The following is a 22824-nucleotide window of genomic DNA, read 5'->3' as shown; positions in this document are numbered from 1 at the left end:
TGATTCAGAACCCTCTAAATTACCTCATTAGCACTTATAATCACATGCTATACCCTATATTACTCCCAGCTTCTCTCCGTAGCACTAAAATAATCGTAGTGCAGACAACTTCTCGTCCTTCATGTTATATATGCAGAAAAAAATCGTGGATACGATGGAACAAAAAAGGCCATGAAACCTAAAGCATGTGAGAAACTCTTATTCAAGAAACATGTCGTGTCCAAAGATGCTATCTCTCTTGAGAGAGTGATCACGATGAAGTACATTGCAAGAAGAAGTTAAATTGAGATACTGAGGGAGGTCATTTTGGAGAAAGAAGGACTTGGGGTGATGGGGGGCCATCAATTTCTGGGTTTGTCAGCATCATCGGATCATTCTGCATCTGGATGCAGAGTATCTCTGCTTGAGCCACCGCAAGCTGCATTTGAAGCGCCGAGACCTGGTTTTGCAGGTACGATATGGCCCCAACACAACCATAAACAGGGTCTCTCACTCTCGCATTAGCTTCATACACTAGACTGCTCACTGCTTCGGTTCTCTGGTGCACCGGAAGTTCCTGAATCATTCATTATAAAAGATGCAAAATGAGACCAAATATGTACTTGAAAAGTAAGGTTTTCTACTTTTTCAATGCTGTAATTATTATAAATTTCATCATGTCTTGTCCCGTGTTTGTACAAGATAAGTACGGTGAAACCTTGAAAGAACAGCTAAAGGTGGTGTGGTGTTTCTGCGAGCAAGCAAAACAGAACAGGGGAAGTGGTGAGGAACCTGTAACATTTTCCTGACGTTGCTAGCTCCAAAAACCATGTGAACGATGGCGAACCTTTGGGGATCGTCGGAAGGGAAATAGGGAGCGAAAATGCAGTCTATGGCGCATCGGCGTCTGAGCAATTTGCATGAAGCGCAAGTATGTTCTTTGTTACTTATTGCAGGGTGCCAAAAAAATCTTTGTAATTTATTATCTGGGCAAGCATAGCTCAATTTCAATACCGAAAATACCCACTTGTCCATATCACTTTGCCCATCGTCCAAGTTTTGAAGGCATTCCAACATACGACTCCACTCTCTCTCGTGTTCTTTTCCCCTCATGCTTCTCGCTATCTTAACGATTGCAAGGGGCAAACCCTTACATTGTTTTGCCACAGTCCTTGCTATTGGCTCCACTTTACTAAATTGTATTATATAGGTTCCAAGAGTTGCTTTAAACAATTCCCAACCATCTTCTTCATTTAATGGTTCCACTTGCATTATGCTCTTCATGCAGTTCATTATTTGGCACACTTCCCGCGAACGAGTTGTCAAGATCAATTTAATCCCATTATTCGAAATAGGAAATCCAACCTCCTCTTCTAAGAAGATAGGATCCCAAACATTGTCTAAAATAAGCACATATCTATTTATATGTTTGGATGCTTGCAATAATTTCCCAGATATTCTTTTCACATCATGCTCATCAGATATGTCTAAATTGATTGATCTTGCAATGGCCTTTTGCAACTCATAAATGCTATCATCTTGTGATACAGTAACCCAAATAACATGGTCAAAGGTATCACTGGCTTCTTCTAAAAGCATATTATTCACATGAGTTGCTAAAGTTGTTTTCCCTGCTCCTCTCATTCCCCATATCCCAATTGTTGATACCTCTTTTTCTGATATCCATTTCCATAGTTGCTTGATATAACTTTGAAACTTCTCTCCCACTAACTCCGTTGTTGGCAATACATAACCTTTAACACATCCTTATAATAAAAATAGAACAATCGATTAACATGAAGTGGCGATATAAATTATTTCTTTAAAATATAGGAAGTGACAAGGATAAAATATAAAAACAAATTGAATATATTGCATTATATATTCTTCACCATCTCTTAAAAACAAAATGATAATACTCCAGAACCATATAAGGATAGCTATTCCTTACTTTAAGAGAAGTTAGAAAAATATATAAATTAAATTGTTGCATAAATGACTACAAAAAAGGCTGTATACACTTTAAGTTGAAGTTTCTGTTAAAAAAAAAATTAAGTTGAAGTATATACCTGTCTTCGAGCTGACATTTTTTCTCTTGACTCTAGCATTAGAATCATCCAATTCCATATATGCCCCTTTGCCAACATCAAATATTGTTTTGCATTTGTCAACCTGCTTTCTATTAATTCCACATGAGTCTATATCTTCTTCACCTAGAACTTGTGAATGGCTTCCTGCTGCTTTATGATATAGTATTTCTCTTTCTTGGTTTAAGTCACTCTTGAGCAACTCTAAAGCCAAATCCAATCTTTCTTTATTACTGTCAAACTACACATTTTGTCCATATCATTTATATGATTAAGAGTGTTTGCACATCTATGGTCATATGCATGGGTATATGTGAATGAATATTTATAGAGAATTTAACAATAACTAGTTTGCAAGCAAGCAAGCATACCTGAAATGAAGGATTTTGGCTCACATAATTATCTGATTGTTGCATATATTTAATAACAAATATACCACAATCATATCTACATAATGAAGAAATATGATATGGTCAGGATGCACACCTGTTTTAATAAAGCTTATAATTTAGAATAAAAAAATTATAAACTCACCCATTATCATTAGGCTGTAATGAGATATTGCTTGCCATTCTCTGGTGAAATTTTGCGAACGCAACGTCCCCGAAGAGTTTCTCCATAGCAAGCAACTACATGTACGAGATTAATTCTATATAGAGAATTAAAATATCAATATCAATGTATTAATTAAATGAATATTACAGTTATTTATCACTTACCAGTTTATTTGTTCTTTGTTGACGTTCACTTTCATCCACAAAATGATCGCGAAGAGAATCCCATATTTCAACAACTTGATTCTTCACATGAATAATGTATAAATAAAAATGTCCATGTGAATTTTTTTCAACATGGACAGGTATAAACATCTGTAATATGCGATCAAACAAATCATATTGATATATATTATATATACACACACACATATAGTCAAAAACAGAAATCATATATAATGGTAAATAAAAGATCAACTAAAAGAAGACAATAACTTAATACCTTCTCAAAATATATGGAGTCAGGCATGTAGTTCTCTTCCATTTTATGTCGTGCAACAAAGTCAAGGAACAAACTTAAATCACCACTATTGAATGCTACATGCTACAACAAAAGAACCATTAAAAACTTACTTGTCAATATTTTTTTTTAAAACTTGAGAATAACATATATCATCCAATTAAAAAGGGAATAAGATATCACCGAAAACATCACCGGAAGATACCAATTCAGAAGTTTACTTTTCTTCCTTTCAGTGTCAGTCAAGATATCAACAAAAACATCTATTACCTAGGAAAACAGAAAAATTTACATTTTAAATAACCACCAAGACCTTAATTAAAACAAAAATAGAATAAAAATATAAGTAAATACTCACCAAAGAATCCAAACAAGTCTGCGGTCTAAGTGTGGTAAATTCATATTGATTCAAATATAAACGTGGTGGTGAGGAGAAAATTGTCTCATCACTGAATAAAATATAAGACAAGTGATTTAAGCTTAAAAAAAAATACACATAAATACTATTTAGAAATATAGCTCGAAGGATGCATATAAATCTAACCATGATTGTTCAAAAACATATTGTATCAACTGCAAGTCACGTTCATTCACCATATGAGAAACAGAGAAAGGGCCAACTTGAAACCTCTCTTGATGGATTTGTGTTTGTTGGAGAGCCTTTATCCCTTCCCACATTGTTTTGGGGGACATGTGACACTCAATCATTGTTTCACTGGGTTTGTTATAATCTCTTGCCCTATCCAGTGTTGATAAATCTGTATGCGTTGTACGTCAATTTGTTGCAAAAATCACAACAGAAATTCAAATTTGTAAGCTTTGAATTGATAGTGACTAGGCTATTAAATTAACTCTCACTTCGTTCATATGAATCATTTCTCACTCTAGTAAATGAAAAACTAATGTCTTATTTAGAGTTAATATACTGATCATCACAATCCACTATACAAAAACATATTGTGATCTTTAGGCAGAGAAATATTACAAATAATAAAAGTATTGCTTAAATACTACCTTTCTGATCCCATATTATGTCAATCAATGAAAGCTTGATGTTGAAATATCCTTGTATATAGCCATCACTATTTTGGGGGGGGGGGGGGAGATTTAAGGCCTGTTTATTTAAGCTATAAGAAATGATCATGTTCAATAAGCGATGGTTGTTTAACTCAACTAAAATTAAAATCTTTATAAGATTGATGAATATTTAGCATTTGTTAAGAAAGTAATTATTTTAAAAAGGTAATCTAAGTAACTTTTTTTTTGTCCAAAACCTAGGTAACTTAATTATAAAAATATGCTTAAAACATTTTTTCGTGAAAGTGATTATTTTAAAAAGTTAATCTGAGTAACATTTTATCTTATTCTATTATGTTTAATTTAATTAAAATCAGTTTAAACTTCAATAAACGAACCCTTCACTAAATTTAAAATAATTCCCTGAAGGTAGTGTGAAGAGGCTAAATGCTATATATTAAACATAAATTAATTTCTTAAATGTTTGACGGTTTGGTATTAAAAATCAAACAATATTTAGAATTTTGTAGAATTGAAGGCCTTCTTGAGTATTTCTTTTTCTCTGATAAACATCTAATATCTAATAATATGGTTAGATTCAAACATTACTGGATTTAATTAGTGATATCTTCCTCAACGTAAAGTTTTTCATTGAGAAGGTTAGAACTTCGCCAAGGTGAAGACAGTGCAAAATGACACCAACAAACAAATTGGCAAAAGAGGGTGAAAGGGGACAAAAGGAAAAGTTGTCTCTCTGTTTTTTTTTTTTTTTATATCTTTGCAATTTATTTTTTATTGTCAAGACTAATATTATGCGTCTCATATGCCTATAGGTTCTTAGACAGTCTAATTAATACTATAAGGTATTGGTCCTAGTTTCTGGTTTTCTCTGTTTTTTTCCTTCTAAAAACTAAATTTATAAACGAGAATTTATCGATAAAATTTATACCTGACGTCCTTTTAAAAAAAAAAATACATATATAGACACTCATAATTGATAATAGTTTTGTGTGTGAGAATATTTGTTAACAGTCAGAAGTATTAGATTTAATATGGGCTAAACAATTTGAATGAGTCAAGTCATCAACCCATTGGGCCCCGTATTTTTAGAACCAACCTTTAAAAATGGGTAATCTTAGCATAAAATGACTTTTACGCCAAACTATTGTAGTGTAAGTCCATTAAAAATGAGCCAGGACTTTGAGTAACCCTGTTTAGGCCCTGCATTTTTCTTTGTTTTTTCAGTGAACATGTGGGTGAAATTGTTGATATTTCAAAATAGCATGGCTGAAATTATTTGGTTTATCTTAATTTTTAAATTGACATATAAAAATAAAACAATTTATTAAATTTTGTGTTAGAATAATTAAAATTTCAAATTAAAAAAATACAGGTTTTCCAGTCTGACTCTAAGCTTTGTTAATGAGAATTGAACTTGAGAAAATATTGTCAATTTAAGATATTATAAACTGTAAGTCCTTAAGAGCTAGCTTGGCCTTTACAACTCTGCACGAGGTTCAAGACAACATTCCTTTTGACTGTTAGATAAAATGTTCTTGGCCCAAAAAAAAAAAGTAATAACAAAATGTGCTCAAGTATAATAATAAGAAATGTGAAGCCTTTCCAGCCTAGCCCTAATCCCTCTTAATGACAGCCAGACTTAAAAATACAGCCAATTTAGAATATACAAGCTTATAGACACAATCTAAAATACATTGTTTAAACTAATAATACCCTAACAAGATAACTAAGTACCAATCTCCCATCATACATTGTTTAAACTAAAATAATATTATTCCATACCTTGTGAATCAATGAGGTCTTCTTTCCCTTTCAAATTGTTGGTGACTTTTCTGGAAGCAGTATCGCAAAGCTGAGGAAAAGCAGTACACAGACGAATTCCCTGACCCTTGATTTGATGAATATGAGATTTGATGCGATTAGCACTTGCTGCAAATTCAAATCCACAATGTTTACACCTCACTTTTTTCCCTTCCAACACCATGACGTGTTCCCATATGTCAACTGCCTTTGGCCTTCCACCAGCTCCTGGTTTCTCCATCACTCTCGCATTCAATTTCTCCAAACAAAGCAAAGAGAAGCAATGAAGAAACCCATATCAGGGACAGAGAATAATGACAATGAAAGTCTGAAACGAACAAGTCAATAAAATGAGAAAGTTGCTTACTCAAGTTTCACCTCATCAGGTTTGGAAGATGACTGGAGCGAGTAGGTATATAGCGATGATGATCTGATGTTGAGAAGAAGGAGGAAGAAGGAGTAACAATAATAGCAGAATGAAGTTGCTTTGCGTTTTTCACAAGGCAAAACTGTGAAACTATGAAGTCATTGTGGCTTTATAAATATTTATGAATCATTTTATGGGTAGAATAATATTAAATTTTCAAAACGCCTTTGAAACTGCCCTTGGTGTTTATTCGTCTGTCGGCAATATTATACATATATATAAAGCGACTCAGTCAATGGTGGCAACTTCTTTACGCATTCTCGTCAACCGTGATAATCCAGGACAACATATTTGGTATCGGCCACATGGAACATTATTTTTATTCCTTGAAAAAGCCCAAGCTGTTTGTCCTTTTTTTTTTTTTACAAAAAAATATTTTGAGGTACGCACACCAAATAAATATATTAAAGGGATAAGCTTGCATATGGCAAATTATTATTAAATTTTTGTATAATCAAATATTCACATTTGTTTATTATTTATTTGAATTTTCTTCCAGTTCTCATATGCCCACTTTTCCCAATGGATTGAAAACGAAAATACTGGTCAGGTTAAAGGCTTTCAATGTGCTTTTATCTATTATCTTTTGTAATGCCTCAATTTTAAATTTTACTTTATTTTTTTAGAACATTGACTTCTACATGAAATAAGAGACATTTTCATATTTTGAAGTCTCGAAATGGTGAATTTTTATATTTTTTTACAATTTTTTAAAAAATAACAGTTACACCTTTGATTTTTGAAAAATCGTAACAAAAAATACAAAACTTTATCATTTTAAAATTTCAAAATGTGAAAGTATCTCTTATTTTATGTAGAAGTCAATGATCTAAAGAAAAAAAATTGAGAAGCTAGGGCATCGAAAAGAACATTAGAAGCATCTAGCGCATGCTGGTCATTTTAGTGTATGCTTTGATTTTTCATTGTTTATCGTAATCCTTTTAAATACATTTCACAACAATTGTCACATAACGTTGGAGATTGCATCTAGCCGTGGTCTTGTCCTTTCCACAATGTCAAGGTATGTGATCTGATGTATATTATTGTTCAAATAATCACTACTCTACTAAGAAGTTTGATCTCTCTGCAATTTACTGTTACAAAAGCCACAATATCTTCAACTAAAAAAAATGTTGTTTACAGATGACAATTAACCCGTTTCTAATTGTAATCTATATATCAACATTTTTTTAGGTTACCTTTGCTTACTATAATAAAATGGAATGGAATGGATTAAAAAAAAATAAAGATAAAAAATATGTGAGTGCATTCATAAGAAGGAGAGATAATTTAATTTATGGGGTTTGAGAATCATGATTTGTGAGAGTTTTAGAGAATGTAATAATTTTCATATTTACAATATATATTAATAAATTTTATCATGCTTACATGAGGAGAAGGGTGATTTAATTTATTTTTGTCTTAATTTTTTAATCCACTCCCTTCCATTTTATCTAATAAACAAATGTGACCTTAATTCGCTCATGAGTTTGTTATACCCCACAATATATTATACATACATGTCTATATTTGATTCTGTAGAATTCTAAATTTTCTTGGAGGCTCATGATTCGTTTTTTCATAGTGTTTGATCATTTTCTGAACGCATCAATTAATTCTTAGGGCATAAATTTAATCAGAAATCTTCCAGCCCTTTTTCCATGAATTACAAAGAGAATGGAAATCTTGTCAAGCTTCAAATACAAAGCCCATTTGATCAACACATTCATTTTGGGTTTCAAAGTATCCTAAATTGCATTGTACGATTAAACACTGAATAAAAAAAAATTAGCATCAAGCTGTATATGCTACAAACTAATTTAATATATATAGTTAATATTTATCTGATGTACTGATATATAACTAAAATAATATGTATGCACACCCAGACTTTCCAAAAATCAATTACATTTAAGTTGAAAAAGGACACGACTTGTTTTATTGGCCGGGACTCCAAAATTGGTCAGTAATCAAGTTTGGTCATGTCTAAAATGAAGTGCTAGACTTAAATCCATTTAACAGAGTGAAGTAAAGGCAAAACATTGCAATTGTGAAGACAAATTTAAGATTTGAAATAAATTAATGTCAAATATTTAAAATTAAAATAAAGAAAAATAAGACAAATACAAACATTGTTAATGTTCATATATATGTAATCTGCAAATAAATAATAAAATGATATTCACATAATAAAAAGAAGTCAACTTTTGGACGATGGATTCTCCTTTTCATCCTGTGACAAAGTGTATCCAGACTCGATCTCCCGCATCTTAAGCACAAGTCCTTTAACATCCCAGGTAGACAGAGAAGAAGGAGTAGAACTCATCGCCAACCACACACCGAACCACACCACTTGATGGTACATATTCCCCTCTTCAACGTCTCGGATTCGCCACCACCAAATATAACCTACATCCATTCTCTGAGAAGAAAAATGATAGAAATAGAGGTGACCATTGACATAACCCTTACCCTAAAAAAAAAAAAAAAAGCCTAGTCGGGATCTGGTCGAATCCTCATCAAGCCACCAAATTCTTTTTTGGCGTTGGGAGCTTTTTCTCATCTCAAAAATTGTATTCAACTTTGACAAATAAATCATTAAAAATGAAGAAGAAGGTGGGGTGAAGGTAGGAAAGAACTCGAGAGGTTTCCCCCCATAATTTCTTTCGTCGATTTTGAAAGCTAACACCAAAATTCAAAGAAAAATACCCAACATTCGTTAGTCCTAATTTAAACCATCGAAGTATAAACATAAATAAATATTTGATCGTTTTTTCAACGCGTCAATGAATTCATGGCGCATAAATTTAATCAAGAAATCGTCCAGCCCCCTGTCCTGGAATTACAAAGAGAACGAAAATCTTACCAAGCTTCAAACATACGCATTTGATGTTGTAACAAATTCATTTTGGGTTTCAGATGACCCTAAATTGCAATGCACGATTTGAACACTGAATAAGAAATTAAGAGCAAGCTGTATATATGCCACAAACTGGGTTGGTATAGTTAATATTTATATGAAGTTCTATTTGATATAACCAAAATAATGTATTTCCAAATTCTAGATGGAGTCCTATAATATAATGCAAGGTAGGGGATGCTCTATATAGAACAAGAGCCGTGAAATGAAGAAGCCTTCCACCCAAAGCCAACAATGAGACTCTTAACTTTGTCAAAATCCTTTAACCACCATTCTATAACCATTCTATATTGCATTGTCCTCTTCCTCCTATCAATAGTACAAAATAGCCTTTTTAAACCCTCATATTTACATCAGTTCTAGCACATGCAGTCTAGAAATAGGAGACGGTGGCAATATAAATTATGCAGGTTAAATTTTTCCACTTTAAGTAGAGGGAGTTTAATCAATTTATTTTGTGATCCTGAGTTTAAATTGTAGAATATGCAGTCGTGTTAAATAAATATGACAAAGATATCTCCAAGATATTAATAAGGTTGGTTATAATGGTTCTACGTAGCAGGAGTTCAGATCAATCCGAATTGGAAATAGTAGGAAGAAGAGGAGGGGAAAAAAAAAAAAACAAAGCCTGTCTATGGGTGGACGCGCAGAGAACGCGCGGCTGAGGGGGCCGGAGAGCGCAACTTCTTCATGCATTCTCTCGTCAAACATGATCCAAGGATTGAAAATTTTAGCCTTATGACAGCAAAGAATAATTAATAATGCATCGATCAATTGCGATTATTTTTCTTCCAGCTGTAATGAAAAAAAGCATTTGGTAGTTGTCCTTTTCCTCATTAAACAAAAATGCATACTACTCCTTCAATCTTATTTATAAAGTAAAGAAAGAATATTTTTTTGTAATGTTTATAAGTCATGATAATACAGGATAATATTAAATTTTTTTATTGGATAAATTGGAACACTTGCAAAAAAAATTTTGTACTTAGAAAATATGGATTAAATTTTTAAAAATTTGGGTATATGGTTAGTTCATATTGATAAATAAGATGTTTATCATTGATATATATATATATATATATATAAGGGGTTTTAAAATTCATAAAGGATTTATCATTAATATACAATTATATATTATTGATAAATATAATAAACTGATTGTTTTGTTTTTTCTTATTATTTTATTCGTTGATAGATTTTGATACATCTTTTTCTTTTGTATAAATATATTTCATATTAAAAGTAATAAGACAAGTTATTATTTTCACAAATTATATTACGATATCAAAACCAAATTTTTCTATCATTCATTATTTTGCACACATTCTAGCCTTGGTTATAGTAGGAACTTGTGTTTTTTTACATCAGTATATGTATATATTTTTATTTCTATTAGTAAGATCTTATTTATTTATTTTTATAACAAGAAAGATCTTATTTATCACGCACTTTGTTCGCAGAAAATGATAATGTTGTCGGCTTTGATCCAACCACTTTCAATTTTCAATTCCTGTGTGTCTTTACCTCTCTTTCGCTCACTCTCACCGCCTCTCTATATGTGTGTATTATTCTCCAATCTTTAAAGAATATCCCCTTCAATATTATTTATAAGACATCTTTTAAAATTAATTTTTAATTTAAAATATTGGACACCTTATAACAATTAAATCAGTTTTTTAATTTTACCCACATAAAAATACATCTCACTTTTTTATAATATTAAAAAAAAAATTAACTTTTCTTAAGAGGAATGAAATGGTTAAAGTGTCCTATAATAAGGATTGAAGGGAGTATAAAGCATTTTGAACAAATTTCACCCTTAACAAAGTTTTTACTATCTTAAAATTAACACTATCTTTTCATATATGTTCCCATTCAATAAGTTATTTTACTCTAAAATAAATATAGAGTGATTTATTTATTAAGGATACTTTTTTAAAAAAAGTTATGATTACATATTAAAATACCAAAAAGCCTTATATTTTTAACATTCAACTCCTCAAAAATGATCTTATATTTTTAAATAGAAGGAGTATATTTTTCTTTGGAAAACATAAGCACTTTTTAATTAATTTAGATCCAAAATAGTAACAATTTAGTATTATTTATTAAAAAAAATTACTCAGTTTACCTTTTATACTTATTAATCTAAATTTTTGTATTCATGAATTTATAACATTTTTTCACTTATTATAAATTAAAAACAAAGATAAAAAGAACAACAACATGTATTTTTATAAAAATAACATTTTCATTAATATATAAATTATTATTAAAAATTGTTTATATTTTGAATAGGAAAGAATATTTAAATACACCACACAATCACACACAAAGAAGTGTGCGCCCTATCCTTCTGAATTCTAGCTTTCTCTTCGACCATGATTCATACTGGGTAAATAATACTGAATTCTAACTTCCAACTAACATAATTAAATATAATGGGAAGGATAGTCTCTCGTAATGTAACGAATTACAATTCAAATTTTCACTATAAATATGCCCAATCATATCTCAGGAAAAATTATTTTTAATAAAAAGATATTTGTGAATAATTAAAAAAAAAAGTGTTGCACTGTTCCCTTGTCCTCAAAAGAAAGCAAACATTGGATAGTCGGTTACGATGCCACCACTTGTATGTGGGCCATGTACCACATGCGCATAGTTAATGAAGGATCTGTGTTTGGTCCGTGCTCATCACTCTTATGGGGTAATCTCGGCCCTTTATTTTTTTTAATAATATCTACCGTTAATTTTAAATTATTGTTAATATTATATTTATATATATATATTATAAAAAATTTAATATTAACTCAGGAATTATTTTTATACTTATTAGAGGATGAACACCATGGTATTCATCACGGACAGTCCAGATTTAAATTTTTTTATTTTATATTTATTAAAATAAAAATATGTAAAAATAATATAAAAATATTTACTAAACCTGTTTATCACAAATCTAATTAATACGAATTTAATTTGGATGACTCAATTTAATATTATTTTTAATATTTTTTATAAATTAACTATTCAGCTATATTTTGAATAATGCAGATATAATCTAAAAGGTTTAATTTAATATTAAAAATTTTATAATTTTTAAAAATAAATTATTTAGATGTACTCTAAGCAGTCTATATTTAATATTATGATTTATTTATAATTTTTTCATATTTTATTTTGATAAATGTAATATTAAAAATATTTTAAAAACAATTTAATATCAATGACAGAGATTACCCAATGAGGGTGACGAGCACCTTTGCTACCGAATGCAGATCACGTTAATGAAACTTTGCATTCTTTTAATCATAGAAGTGACATTGCAATTTAAGGGTAAATTTGTACTTTTGCATTATTTTAAGATTAAGATACGAGGTTCTCTTGTGAAAGTATTTTAAAACCCAAAAATATTCATTTCGTGAAAAGACCAAGGGCCACACTGTCGGGTGTTGATTTTAATTTATTGATATAGAAATGGGGTCTTTTTTTTTCGATAACATTAGAAATGGGGTCTTTGATATGGAATGATTATGACATTAGATTCTGATCATTTTATACTCAGATAAAATCATGAGAAATAGATATGTTCACATTAAATCTGATTAAAATATTTTGAAAAATATAAAAAAAAATCTCATGTAATAATGAATTATTGTCATTGGGAAGTTCCATATATCTTTATTGTAAACAAAATTTATATTCGTAACAAATAATTAAGAATCGACTCCGGCATGAAATACGCAATGAACTTAGCAACAATATCTTGTTTTTTTGGTAGCAATGATGAATAACTTAGCATTGACTTTTTCTTTTTTCATTTTTTATGTTAGTTCTTATTGTTTAAAAAGAAGATAATACTGTCAAAATTTATTAATATGAATGACAGAATATTAATGCCAGTCATATAAATTAAGAAAAAGATATGTAGTCTTTTAGTTAGGTTAAAAATAGACTTTGGATTTTTAAAAACAACAAGACAAAAATAATTTTTTTGTGAGGCCCACAAAGCATTAATCTCTCCAATATTCTTGCCTTCTTTATCAGTATTAGTTTAAGAAAAAGAGGTTTGAAGAGTTCTTATATGAAAATATTCACAAAAATGACACTAACAAAGTAAAAGAAATAATTTGTGGCTAAATTAAGCTAGAATCAAGTTTCTTCCATTTGTAATAAAATCAAGCTTCTACTTCATTAGCATCGTTCTTGTAAACATCTTCAAATAAAAACTCTTTAAACCTCTCTTTCTTGAGCTGATGTTGAGAAAGAAAGTAAGAAGATTAGAGAGATTAATGCTTTGTAGGTCTTATAAGTATAAAAATAAATGATATTTAGTCAAAATTGAGGAAAAAATATTAGATGGTCTGTTTTTTTTTATAATAAAGGCTACCTAGTGCTCCTTAAAAAATATTAAATTTACACTTTTATCATGCTGACATGTCATACTTGTGTCATACCATGTGTCATTGTGGGCCCCACATAACGTTTATCAGCTGAAATTAACAACAGGCTACTGGATGCTCTATTTTTTAAAGTTCATGATTTATTTTACACCATCTGATAGTTTAGGCTACCAAATGCTTCTTGAAGAATAGTATATGGCTAAATTTGCTACTTGACTTATTAATAAAAATTAAATTGATTTGATGATAATTTATGGGAAAATTATCTATAGGTTCCATGGAATATACTTATTTATAAATGAGTCATGCAAAATTTAAAAATCACAGTCAGGTCTCTTGAGCCTTGAATGTAATTTGAAATTATGATGCATAGAATAATGTCTCTATTAAAAATATAATACATCAATCAAATAATTTACAACTATTTCATCAATAATTTATAGCTACCATTTCAACTTTTTATAACTGTAACTTTAATTTTTTTACATCTTAGTGATGTAGTTATAAACAGTTAGTATTAAAATTTATTAGTAATGCATGATCGATTTAACTATTAAATATGTAAAGTTATAGTTGTAAAAAGTAAAAATAATAATTGTAAATTATGGATAAAGTAGTTGCAAATAATTAGTGTTAAATTTGTTAATAATACATGATTGATTTAACTATTAGATATGTGAAGTTATTGTTTTAAATAGTTAAAGTGATAGTTGTAACTTACAGATGAAGTAGTTGTAAATATTTACAATTGATATAATGTATCTTAACAAAGGCATTATTATCTTTTGACATCAATTTCAAATTACACTCAGCTTTTAAGAGATTTGATTGTAGTTTTTGAATTTTGCGAAACTTGTTTGTAAATAAGTTTACTCTATGGTACTTATATATAATTTTTCCTTAATTTATTTTCATTTAATTATATATCCATTAATATTATTTTACACACTAGATTAATTTAAAAATTAATTTGTGTTTTCAAATTTAAAAGATTCACAATAATTTAAGAAAATATAAAAGATTAAAGTAATAAAAATTAAATTTGAAGGATCAATGATAATTAAGGCAAATTTAAAAACAGAAAGTTTCACAATCCTTAAAATTAATAAAATAATCTAATTAACTGACATGATATCTACCACAGCGTAGTTAATGGCCTCTTTTGTTTTTAATTGTTTATGAGTATCCTCCTATCAAATAATCGTATTCAAAGCACAGTCAAATAGTAGATGTGAATACTTTTAATGGGGATTCATAATTTAATTTATCATGTTATGAGGGAACATCATTTTTTATTATACCCGACCCAATTAGTAACTAATGCCATCATTTTAATTTGCAATGAAATCCACCTGCTATATGTTTATCCTATGCATACAGGTAAAAAAAATTTATTTGAAAAGTTTATGTATCTATAATCTAAAACTCATTTATTAAGTTTAATTTTAATGAAGTGTGCGGGAAATTAAAACAATAGAAATACAGAGAATTCAATAAAATATGTAAAAATAAAAAAAAATAAATTCAGGGAATTTGATTAAAAAAAACATTAAATCACATGTGACTTGTGAACATATATCCCCTATAAATTTTATATCTTATATTCAATTGATATTGACGTTGAGCATTTTAGCAAATTTTATTCTTGATTTGATGTTGGGCATATGCTTGGAATTATTCCCTTTGCATTCGTTAGTTCTTATTATTCTGAGTCATTCATCCTTGGATAACAAAAATTAAAAACAAATGTACTTCTCTAGTTTTACTTATAAATTACTTTCAACAAGTTTTACCAGTACCAACGGAAACTTTAAAATTAATTAGCTCTATCTTAAAATTTAATAAATTCTTAACTTTGCTCTTATTAAATATGCACACTTCAATGACATATTTTTTCTATCTAATGTTCAATAGAGGGTAAAAAAAATTTATTATAAAAAATTTAATGATGTTATTTATAAATAAAATTATTTTTTTTTCTCTTTCTATCTTATAAATAAGACAAGAGAGAGTAACAAATACAGCTTCCAATCGGATAGGTTCTAGCTATATATTCGAATGACACGGGTTTCCAGATTCTAGGGGATGAGAAACACAGAAGGAAAGTACACGGATTACATATAAACAAAACAAAAGTTTAATTTCCTTTTGTTTATTACTGTTTGGGAGATATTGCTGCTAAAGTAACTTATAATTGAATGAAGGGGTAAGTAAGATATTCGACCAATGAAGGTTTGGGTGAGTGGGAAGGGCTTTTATTGTTTAAATAAGTGGCTGAGGGTTTATTTCTCAATGTTTGTATCGTAATAATTTAATTAAAAATATTTACCTTTTTCCTTTCATATCTTGGGAGAGATAATATAAGTTCTCAGTGAAATTTAATCCTTATACAATTAAAAAAAATCAAGTTTGAGTCTTTAAAAACAAAATAAAAACAATTAGACAGTTTTTCCTTGTTTGGATCTTGGCCGTGCTTATATCAATTAACTACTTAAAACAAAATAAAAATGAGTAATTGAGTAACCAATGTTTTAAAAGCCGGATCAAACATTGACTAAAAAAGTTAGTGGTTCTTTATTTTTATGATCTAATTGGTTAGGCCAACAATTAGATTGATGATTTACTAATTAAACAAAAATAATATTAAATGTGTATATAAAATAAATATAAGAAACAAATTTATAATATACCTAGTTGTTAATCAAATGACATAATATGAATGTAAATTAATAATATTATAAATTAAAATTTTATAATTTGTCAAAAATATGTATATCTTAATTAAATTAGATATAAATGAGTTCAAAAGTATATGCATTTACACTTATAATTATTAACATCTTTATAAAAAAATGGTCTCAAATCATATTTTGTATATGTGATCCAATTGTTCAAAAATAAAGTTGGTTTTAAGTAGAAATCTAATTTTTAAGCTTTTTTTAATTTTATGTTTAAAGCCATCTAGTTTTTTGAAAACTGTTCTAATTTTTAATTAATAGTAGCTTAACTTTGATTCAATCATAAAAATATTTTTTTAATTTAAATTGAATTGTTAATAATTTTGATCAACGGTCCAACTATTTTGACTATTTGGTTTGATTTGGTTTTAAAAATAATGTGAGCGATATATCAAGTCAAAGCCACTTTACAGTCTCCTTCGAGTACAATATTTCTTGGTTAATGAATTATTCCATTCCTAGCCAGAAAAAACAAACAAACAAACAAACAAGAAGAAGCCCCCTTCTTTGCACTTAACAATGTTCACGTATTCTAGATTCTAATAATTAAGAAGAAATCTACAAATAAGCTAGACTGGTAGATTTTTCATATAATATAAAAAAAAACTTTTATTTTCACTATTTGTAATAAGTTATGAATGACATGACCTACGTTTTTAAATTTTGTAGAGAACACAATTCTACATGAGTAATAGAGTATGTTTACAACACACATGAAATATGAAAGAAAGGATTAAATTTTCCCATAAATTAAATAAACCCTTCAAGAATTTGCATATTTAATGATATTCTTAACATAAGAATATATAACAGCATTTTCTGTTACAAAACTGTAAAATTTATATGCTTTTTTATAGAATAATATAACCCTATTGAGATTACGAATGTCATGTATATGAAGCACTATATAAATGACGTAATGTTTTATTATTAAGAAAATAGATCAAATTTGTCATTTTTTACCCCTCTTTTTTCAATTGAACAAGGGACTCATCACGATATCACTTAGTACTTTCATTAAACAAATGAGCCTTGGTTATGAAAAATTCTGAAGCAAGATAAAATGTATGCATGAACTCCAACACCAGGATATGTATGTTTTCACTGTGATAATATGATATCCATATAATCATGAAATGCAGCACACCACCATGGTACTTTCAAAGAAAATACATGGAAAGCAAAAATGTTAATTTTTTATCGTTTAATGATATCCTCTTATTGAAGATAATCTTATTCGACTCACAATTGATGTAAAATGTAAGCATTTCTTTCAACGAGAATTTGAACTTTGATTTCTCATATTACAAAAAATTAGCTCCTTTTACTAAACCCAATATTTGTTAGAATAAAATGTTATTTTAACCATATAATAAATGAAAGTTACCTTTTGGGGGTGATGTTGACATGATTTTATCATATCAATGACAGTCTGGTTGGGGCTTGCTCACCAGAGTTTTTTTTTTTTAAAAAAAAAGTTAAAGGAATGATTGGCTTCCATAACTCAAATCCCAAACAATTTCAACACAAAAAATAAAAAATAAAACAAAGAGAAAAGAAAAAAGAAAAAGGAAAAGAAAGAAGGTGGGTGAGAAAACAGAGCATAATAAAATGGCATCCACAAAATAAAAGAAAGTTAAGTTTTAGAGGAGAGATATGGACCTTATTTATTACTTATCCAAATGTATCCCTTGTTTCTCTTCTCCATCTGAAGGGCATTTCCTTCCATTGAAGAGTGGCATAGTTTCTCACAACGAAAGGCATAAAAACATTTGAGAAAAAGGATAGAGCATAGTTCCCTGAATACAAAATTTAATTCTGGTGGCTTATCAAAGTTCACAAATCTTAGTTTGGGGAGGGTGATGGTGGTAGGGAAAATAATGTCACCACTATAATCCTGTCCAACTATTTCTTCCATCAAGTCACAATATTTAATAGAAATGGTCTCTAGGTTTTGCAGCTGTGATAATAATTCCCATTTCATCAGAATCCTTATGTTGCTACAGAAGAAGACAATTGGAGACCAAGGCTCGAATGTTATAGAAAGTTCCCCTCTATTGGTAATGATTTCCTAGCCGACCTTGGCAAGGAGGTAAATGATATTGAAGTCAAAGATGCTATTAATAGTATGGGAGCTTTGAAGGCTCCAGGACCAGATGGTTTAGGAGCAATCTTCTTTCAGAGTCAATGGAAGCATGTGGGTACCTATGTGACGCAGTTTGTGAAATCGTTGTTCCTCAACCCGCAAGCTATCAGCACAATCAATTCTACTTTGATTGTTCTTATTCCTAAGAAACATCCACCAGAGAGCCTGAAAGATCTTAGGCCTATTAGTCTATGCAATGTGGTGTTTAAGGTTATTACGAAGATTATCACAACGCGACTGAAGCCTCTTCTCCCTAACATCATTTCTCCTTATCAATGTAGTTTTGTTCTAGGATGACATAGTTCAGACAACATTATCGTGGTCCAAGAAGTTATCCATTCTATGAGGAATATGCGAGGGAAGCGCGGGTTTATGGCAATCAAAATTGATCTTGAAAAGGCATATGATCGAGTAAACTGGGGTTTCTTAGACTAATGTCTGGACGAACTTCAATTTCCAGAGCATATAAAGGCTGTCGTTATGAATTGTGTTACATCGGCATCCATGCAGCTGATCTGGAATGGAAACAAAGCGGACATCATTAAGCCTACAAGGGGGGTTCGTCAAGGGGACCCACTATCACCATACCTGTTTGTGATCTGCCTTGAGAAATTAGGCCACCTGATTCTAGAAAAAATGGAGGAGGGAATATGGAAGCCTATCAGATTAGGCAAAACTGGACCTCCCTTGTCGCATCTGTGTTTCGCTAATGATATCATTATTTTTGCAGAAGCTTCCATCCAACAAGCTAATGTTATACACGAGTGTTTGGGGAAGTTTTGTGCCAGCTCTGGAATGAAAATCAATGCTATGAAAACTAAGATGTTTTTCTCTGAAAATGTGCATCATGTTCGACGTGAAGAAATCAGCACTAAACTCGGTTTTAGTAGGACTGGTGACCTTGGTCGCTATCTGGGTGTGCCTCTTCTGCATAAAAGGGTGGATAAAAACACATTCAAAGACACTGTAGATAAAGTGAAGAAGCGTCTATCTAACTGGAAAGCATCTACTCTCTCCCTAGCTGGGCGTGCGACACTGATAGCCTCAGTCACGAATGCTATCCCTGGATATGTTATGCAAACATGTAATCTTCTCGCTAGTACTCTTGAAATGCTTGACAAGTCCAACTGTGACTTTTTATGGGGCCACACAGAGAGTTCAAGGAAAACACATTTAGTGGCATGGAAAGATGTTTGCAGACCAAAACAAGAAGGAGGGCTAGGTCTTCGACGAGCGTCTATCCAGAACCAAGCTTATGCTATGAAGATCGGTTGGGGCTTGATTAAGAAGCGTGAAGACTTATGGGTGCGAGTTATCTGTGAAAAGTACAAGTATGGGAGTGATATTATCCCCAAGATTAAGACAAAGAAACCTGGATCTAACCTTTAGAAGGGCATTAAAGATACATGGGTTCACGTCAAAGATGGGCTACAGTGGTTCAACAATAACACCTCTGTGCGTTGGAAATGGGATTGAAGTGGCTCCTTTACAATAAAATCAGCCTACAATCTTCTTTCTGGATCCAGGGGAAGCGAGAATGATAAATGGAAGAAGCTGTGGAAGGTCACGGCACCTCATAGATGCAAGACCTTCATGTGGTTAGCTTCCCAAAACAGATTACTCACAAACGAGGAGAGATTTAGGAGAAGTATGAGTGCGAATAATATTTGCTCGTGGTGCAATGGGGCAGTTGAAAGTAGTTTGCACGTCCTTCGAGATTGCACAGATACAGGACAGCTATGGGGGTCTGTGATCAACACTAGATATCAATGGGACTTCTTTAATCTGCGAACAATAGATGATTGGATTAGCTGGAACTTGAAACAGGGTAAAAAACCAGAGTTTCAAATGAACAATGGATTATTCATGGTTCTATGCTGGAATATCTGGAAAAGAAGGAATGAACGGATATTTGAGGGAAAAGTCGCTTCAATGAATGTATTATTGCCCAGGCGAAGGGCATGATGAGCTGTTTGGAGAGGGTTCAAACAAAGACAAGTTCCATTAATTGGCACGGAAATGGGATTCAGAATTGTGACCTACGATGGAAACCTCCAGAGACAAGTTGGGTGTCACTCTGTGTTGATGGTGCTTTCTCGATGACGCAACAGACTCGTGGGTGTGGCGGTTTGTTGAGGAACTCGGCTGGGCAATTTATCACAGGGTTTAGCTTACATTTAGATGAAGGTGACCACTTATCAGCAGAGCTGTGGGCTATTTTAATAGGCTTCAAGATTGCTTGGGATGCTGGAGTTAGGAAAATCGTGGTGGAATCTGATTCAGCAGAAGCCATATCATTGACAGAGGTTACCAACTATTCTATACATCCTGACTATCATATAATTATGGAAATTCAAAGCATGATCCACCGAGCATGGGAGATTAGAATCTGTCAAATTTCTCGTGATGCAAATGTTGCTGCAGATTATCTGGCGAAACAAGCTCTTGATGCGTGGCCTGGGTTGCACATTCTTAGCTTTCCCACGGAGAGTCTTAGACGTTGCATGGATAGACTTGTACTGTAAATGAGTCTAGAGTTTAGGCTCATCTATTTCTTATCAAAAAAAAAGAATCCTTATGCTGCTGCATTTAGAAATATTGAGATCTCTGAGGTGAGGAAATGGGGTGCACTTATGCAAGGATGCAACAAATGGACATGCCACTATTGGTTTTAAGTCTTCCAAAAGGCAACACTCACTTATAATTAGCTCATTGATGTCTCCTGGAAGCACCGCTGTGTTTCCCAAATCAAGATCACAAAAAAAAAAAAGACAACTATTTTTAAAGAATAGGCATCGCGTCCAACATTTTCAAGAACATTATTCCATGACGTAGCTGAACGCAGACAGTAATTTTTGAGTACGCAATCCAGTGACTGAACCGGAAAAATTAATTAGGTGGGGCAAAATTTACATTTAAAATAAATATTAATATTTTTAAAGCATAATATTTTTAATTTTTATTAAATTAAATTAAAAATAAGATTTATAACAATAGAAAAATAATAATGTCTTTATAAAACCAAAAAATTTATAAATATTAGAAAATAATAATGTTTTAAATTTTTATTTTTTATTAAATAAAATTTATCTACTTCTTTTGTATGGTATAGAAAGCTTTTGAGATAATTTTTTTTCATTTATACAATTAGAGAAATTTATTTTTTTAATTATTGTTTCTTCCATTCTAAAACTATTTTTAGTTGGGGAGAATGGTAGTGAGGGCCTGAGAAGAGGGGGAAAAAAAGTAGTGAGGCCCTGAATCATTAAAAGTTTATCTATATATGTACAAGTCAATCGATAAATCTTTAATTATATATAAATAAACCTTCAGTAGTTCCGTTATTTAGGATTATCATTGTTTCCGCTATTATATATAAATAAACCTTCAGTAGTTCAGTTATTTAGGACTATCATTGTCCCCCCCTTCTAGGGACTCTCACTGGCATTCTCCCTTTATTTAAGTTTATTATATATAGAATAAATTTTAGGGAGAGGAATGAAAAATTTTAAGGAGGCATGATTTTCCTAAGGTAGGGGTAATTGAAAATTTTGGGGGAGGGGGTAATTGAAAAATTTTTAGGATATAATTTTTCAATTTTTTGCTTATCTCATTACCACAAAATATCCCCTTACTTGATGGTTATTTTAAAAATTATTTGACAGTTTATTGATGGCGCCGTATAATTATTTGATGATTTAAAACCGTCAAATATTTTAGAGATTACTTGATAGTTATTTTAAGATAACCATTAAGTAATCACTTAAACAATGACAATGCAAGAGTCCTGCAAGAATATACTTGATGGTTATTAAAAAATAACCATCAAATATTTAGTAATATTTGACAGTTATAATTGAAAAACCGTCAAGTAAAGTTATACTTGACGTTTATTTTAAATAATCATCAAGTATTTATGGCATTATTTATATTAAAATTACAATTCAAACATCTTTAATTTCCGATATCTACCTACACCCTAAACCCAACACCATTAAAAATATATAATTTTACCTACTTTGCAAGCTAACATTTCAAAACTAATTGGCCTCAGACATAAAATTGGCCAAAAAAATAGATGTGTGTATCAAAACTAATTGAGCCTAACCAATGTTGCTATCCACATATTGAACACAGCTTGAGTTATCTCTTCAAGGGTCTCCTCTATATGTGCAGCGACATACTAAATACAATAAGCATTTTTGAAGTACTGTATGCAAAGAGTTATAACAAATTCAAGTTAATAGATATCTAACCAAAGTTGTTAAA

At 30.6% G+C, this 22824-nt stretch overlaps 1 protein-coding gene across 1 annotated transcript; it reads right to left on the bottom strand.

The window, feature by feature from the left end:
• Positions 1 to 172: 172 nt before the first annotated feature.
• Positions 173 to 6416, bottom strand: LOC129317923 (uncharacterized). The gene is given in 13 exon segments (XM_054962348.1): positions 173 to 340; positions 342 to 556; positions 772 to 1745; positions 2049 to 2307; positions 2438 to 2513; positions 2601 to 2695; positions 2786 to 2866; positions 3063 to 3164; positions 3276 to 3350; positions 3439 to 3529; positions 3625 to 3838; positions 5901 to 6177; positions 6286 to 6416. Coding segments are annotated over 12 exon segments (2583 nt in total). The 5' UTR covers positions 6160 to 6177; positions 6286 to 6416; the 3' UTR covers positions 173 to 198.
• Positions 6417 to 22824: the final 16408 nt, after the last annotated feature.

Source organism: Prosopis cineraria, unplaced genomic scaffold (genome assembly GCF_029017545.1).
Source record: "Prosopis cineraria cultivar Desert tree isolate PC_DT_omini unplaced genomic scaffold, ASM2901754v1 PC8, whole genome shotgun sequence".
NCBI lineage: Eukaryota > Viridiplantae > Streptophyta > Magnoliopsida > Fabales > Fabaceae > Prosopis > Prosopis cineraria.
This window is presented reverse-complemented; position numbering and strand designations above follow the sequence as displayed.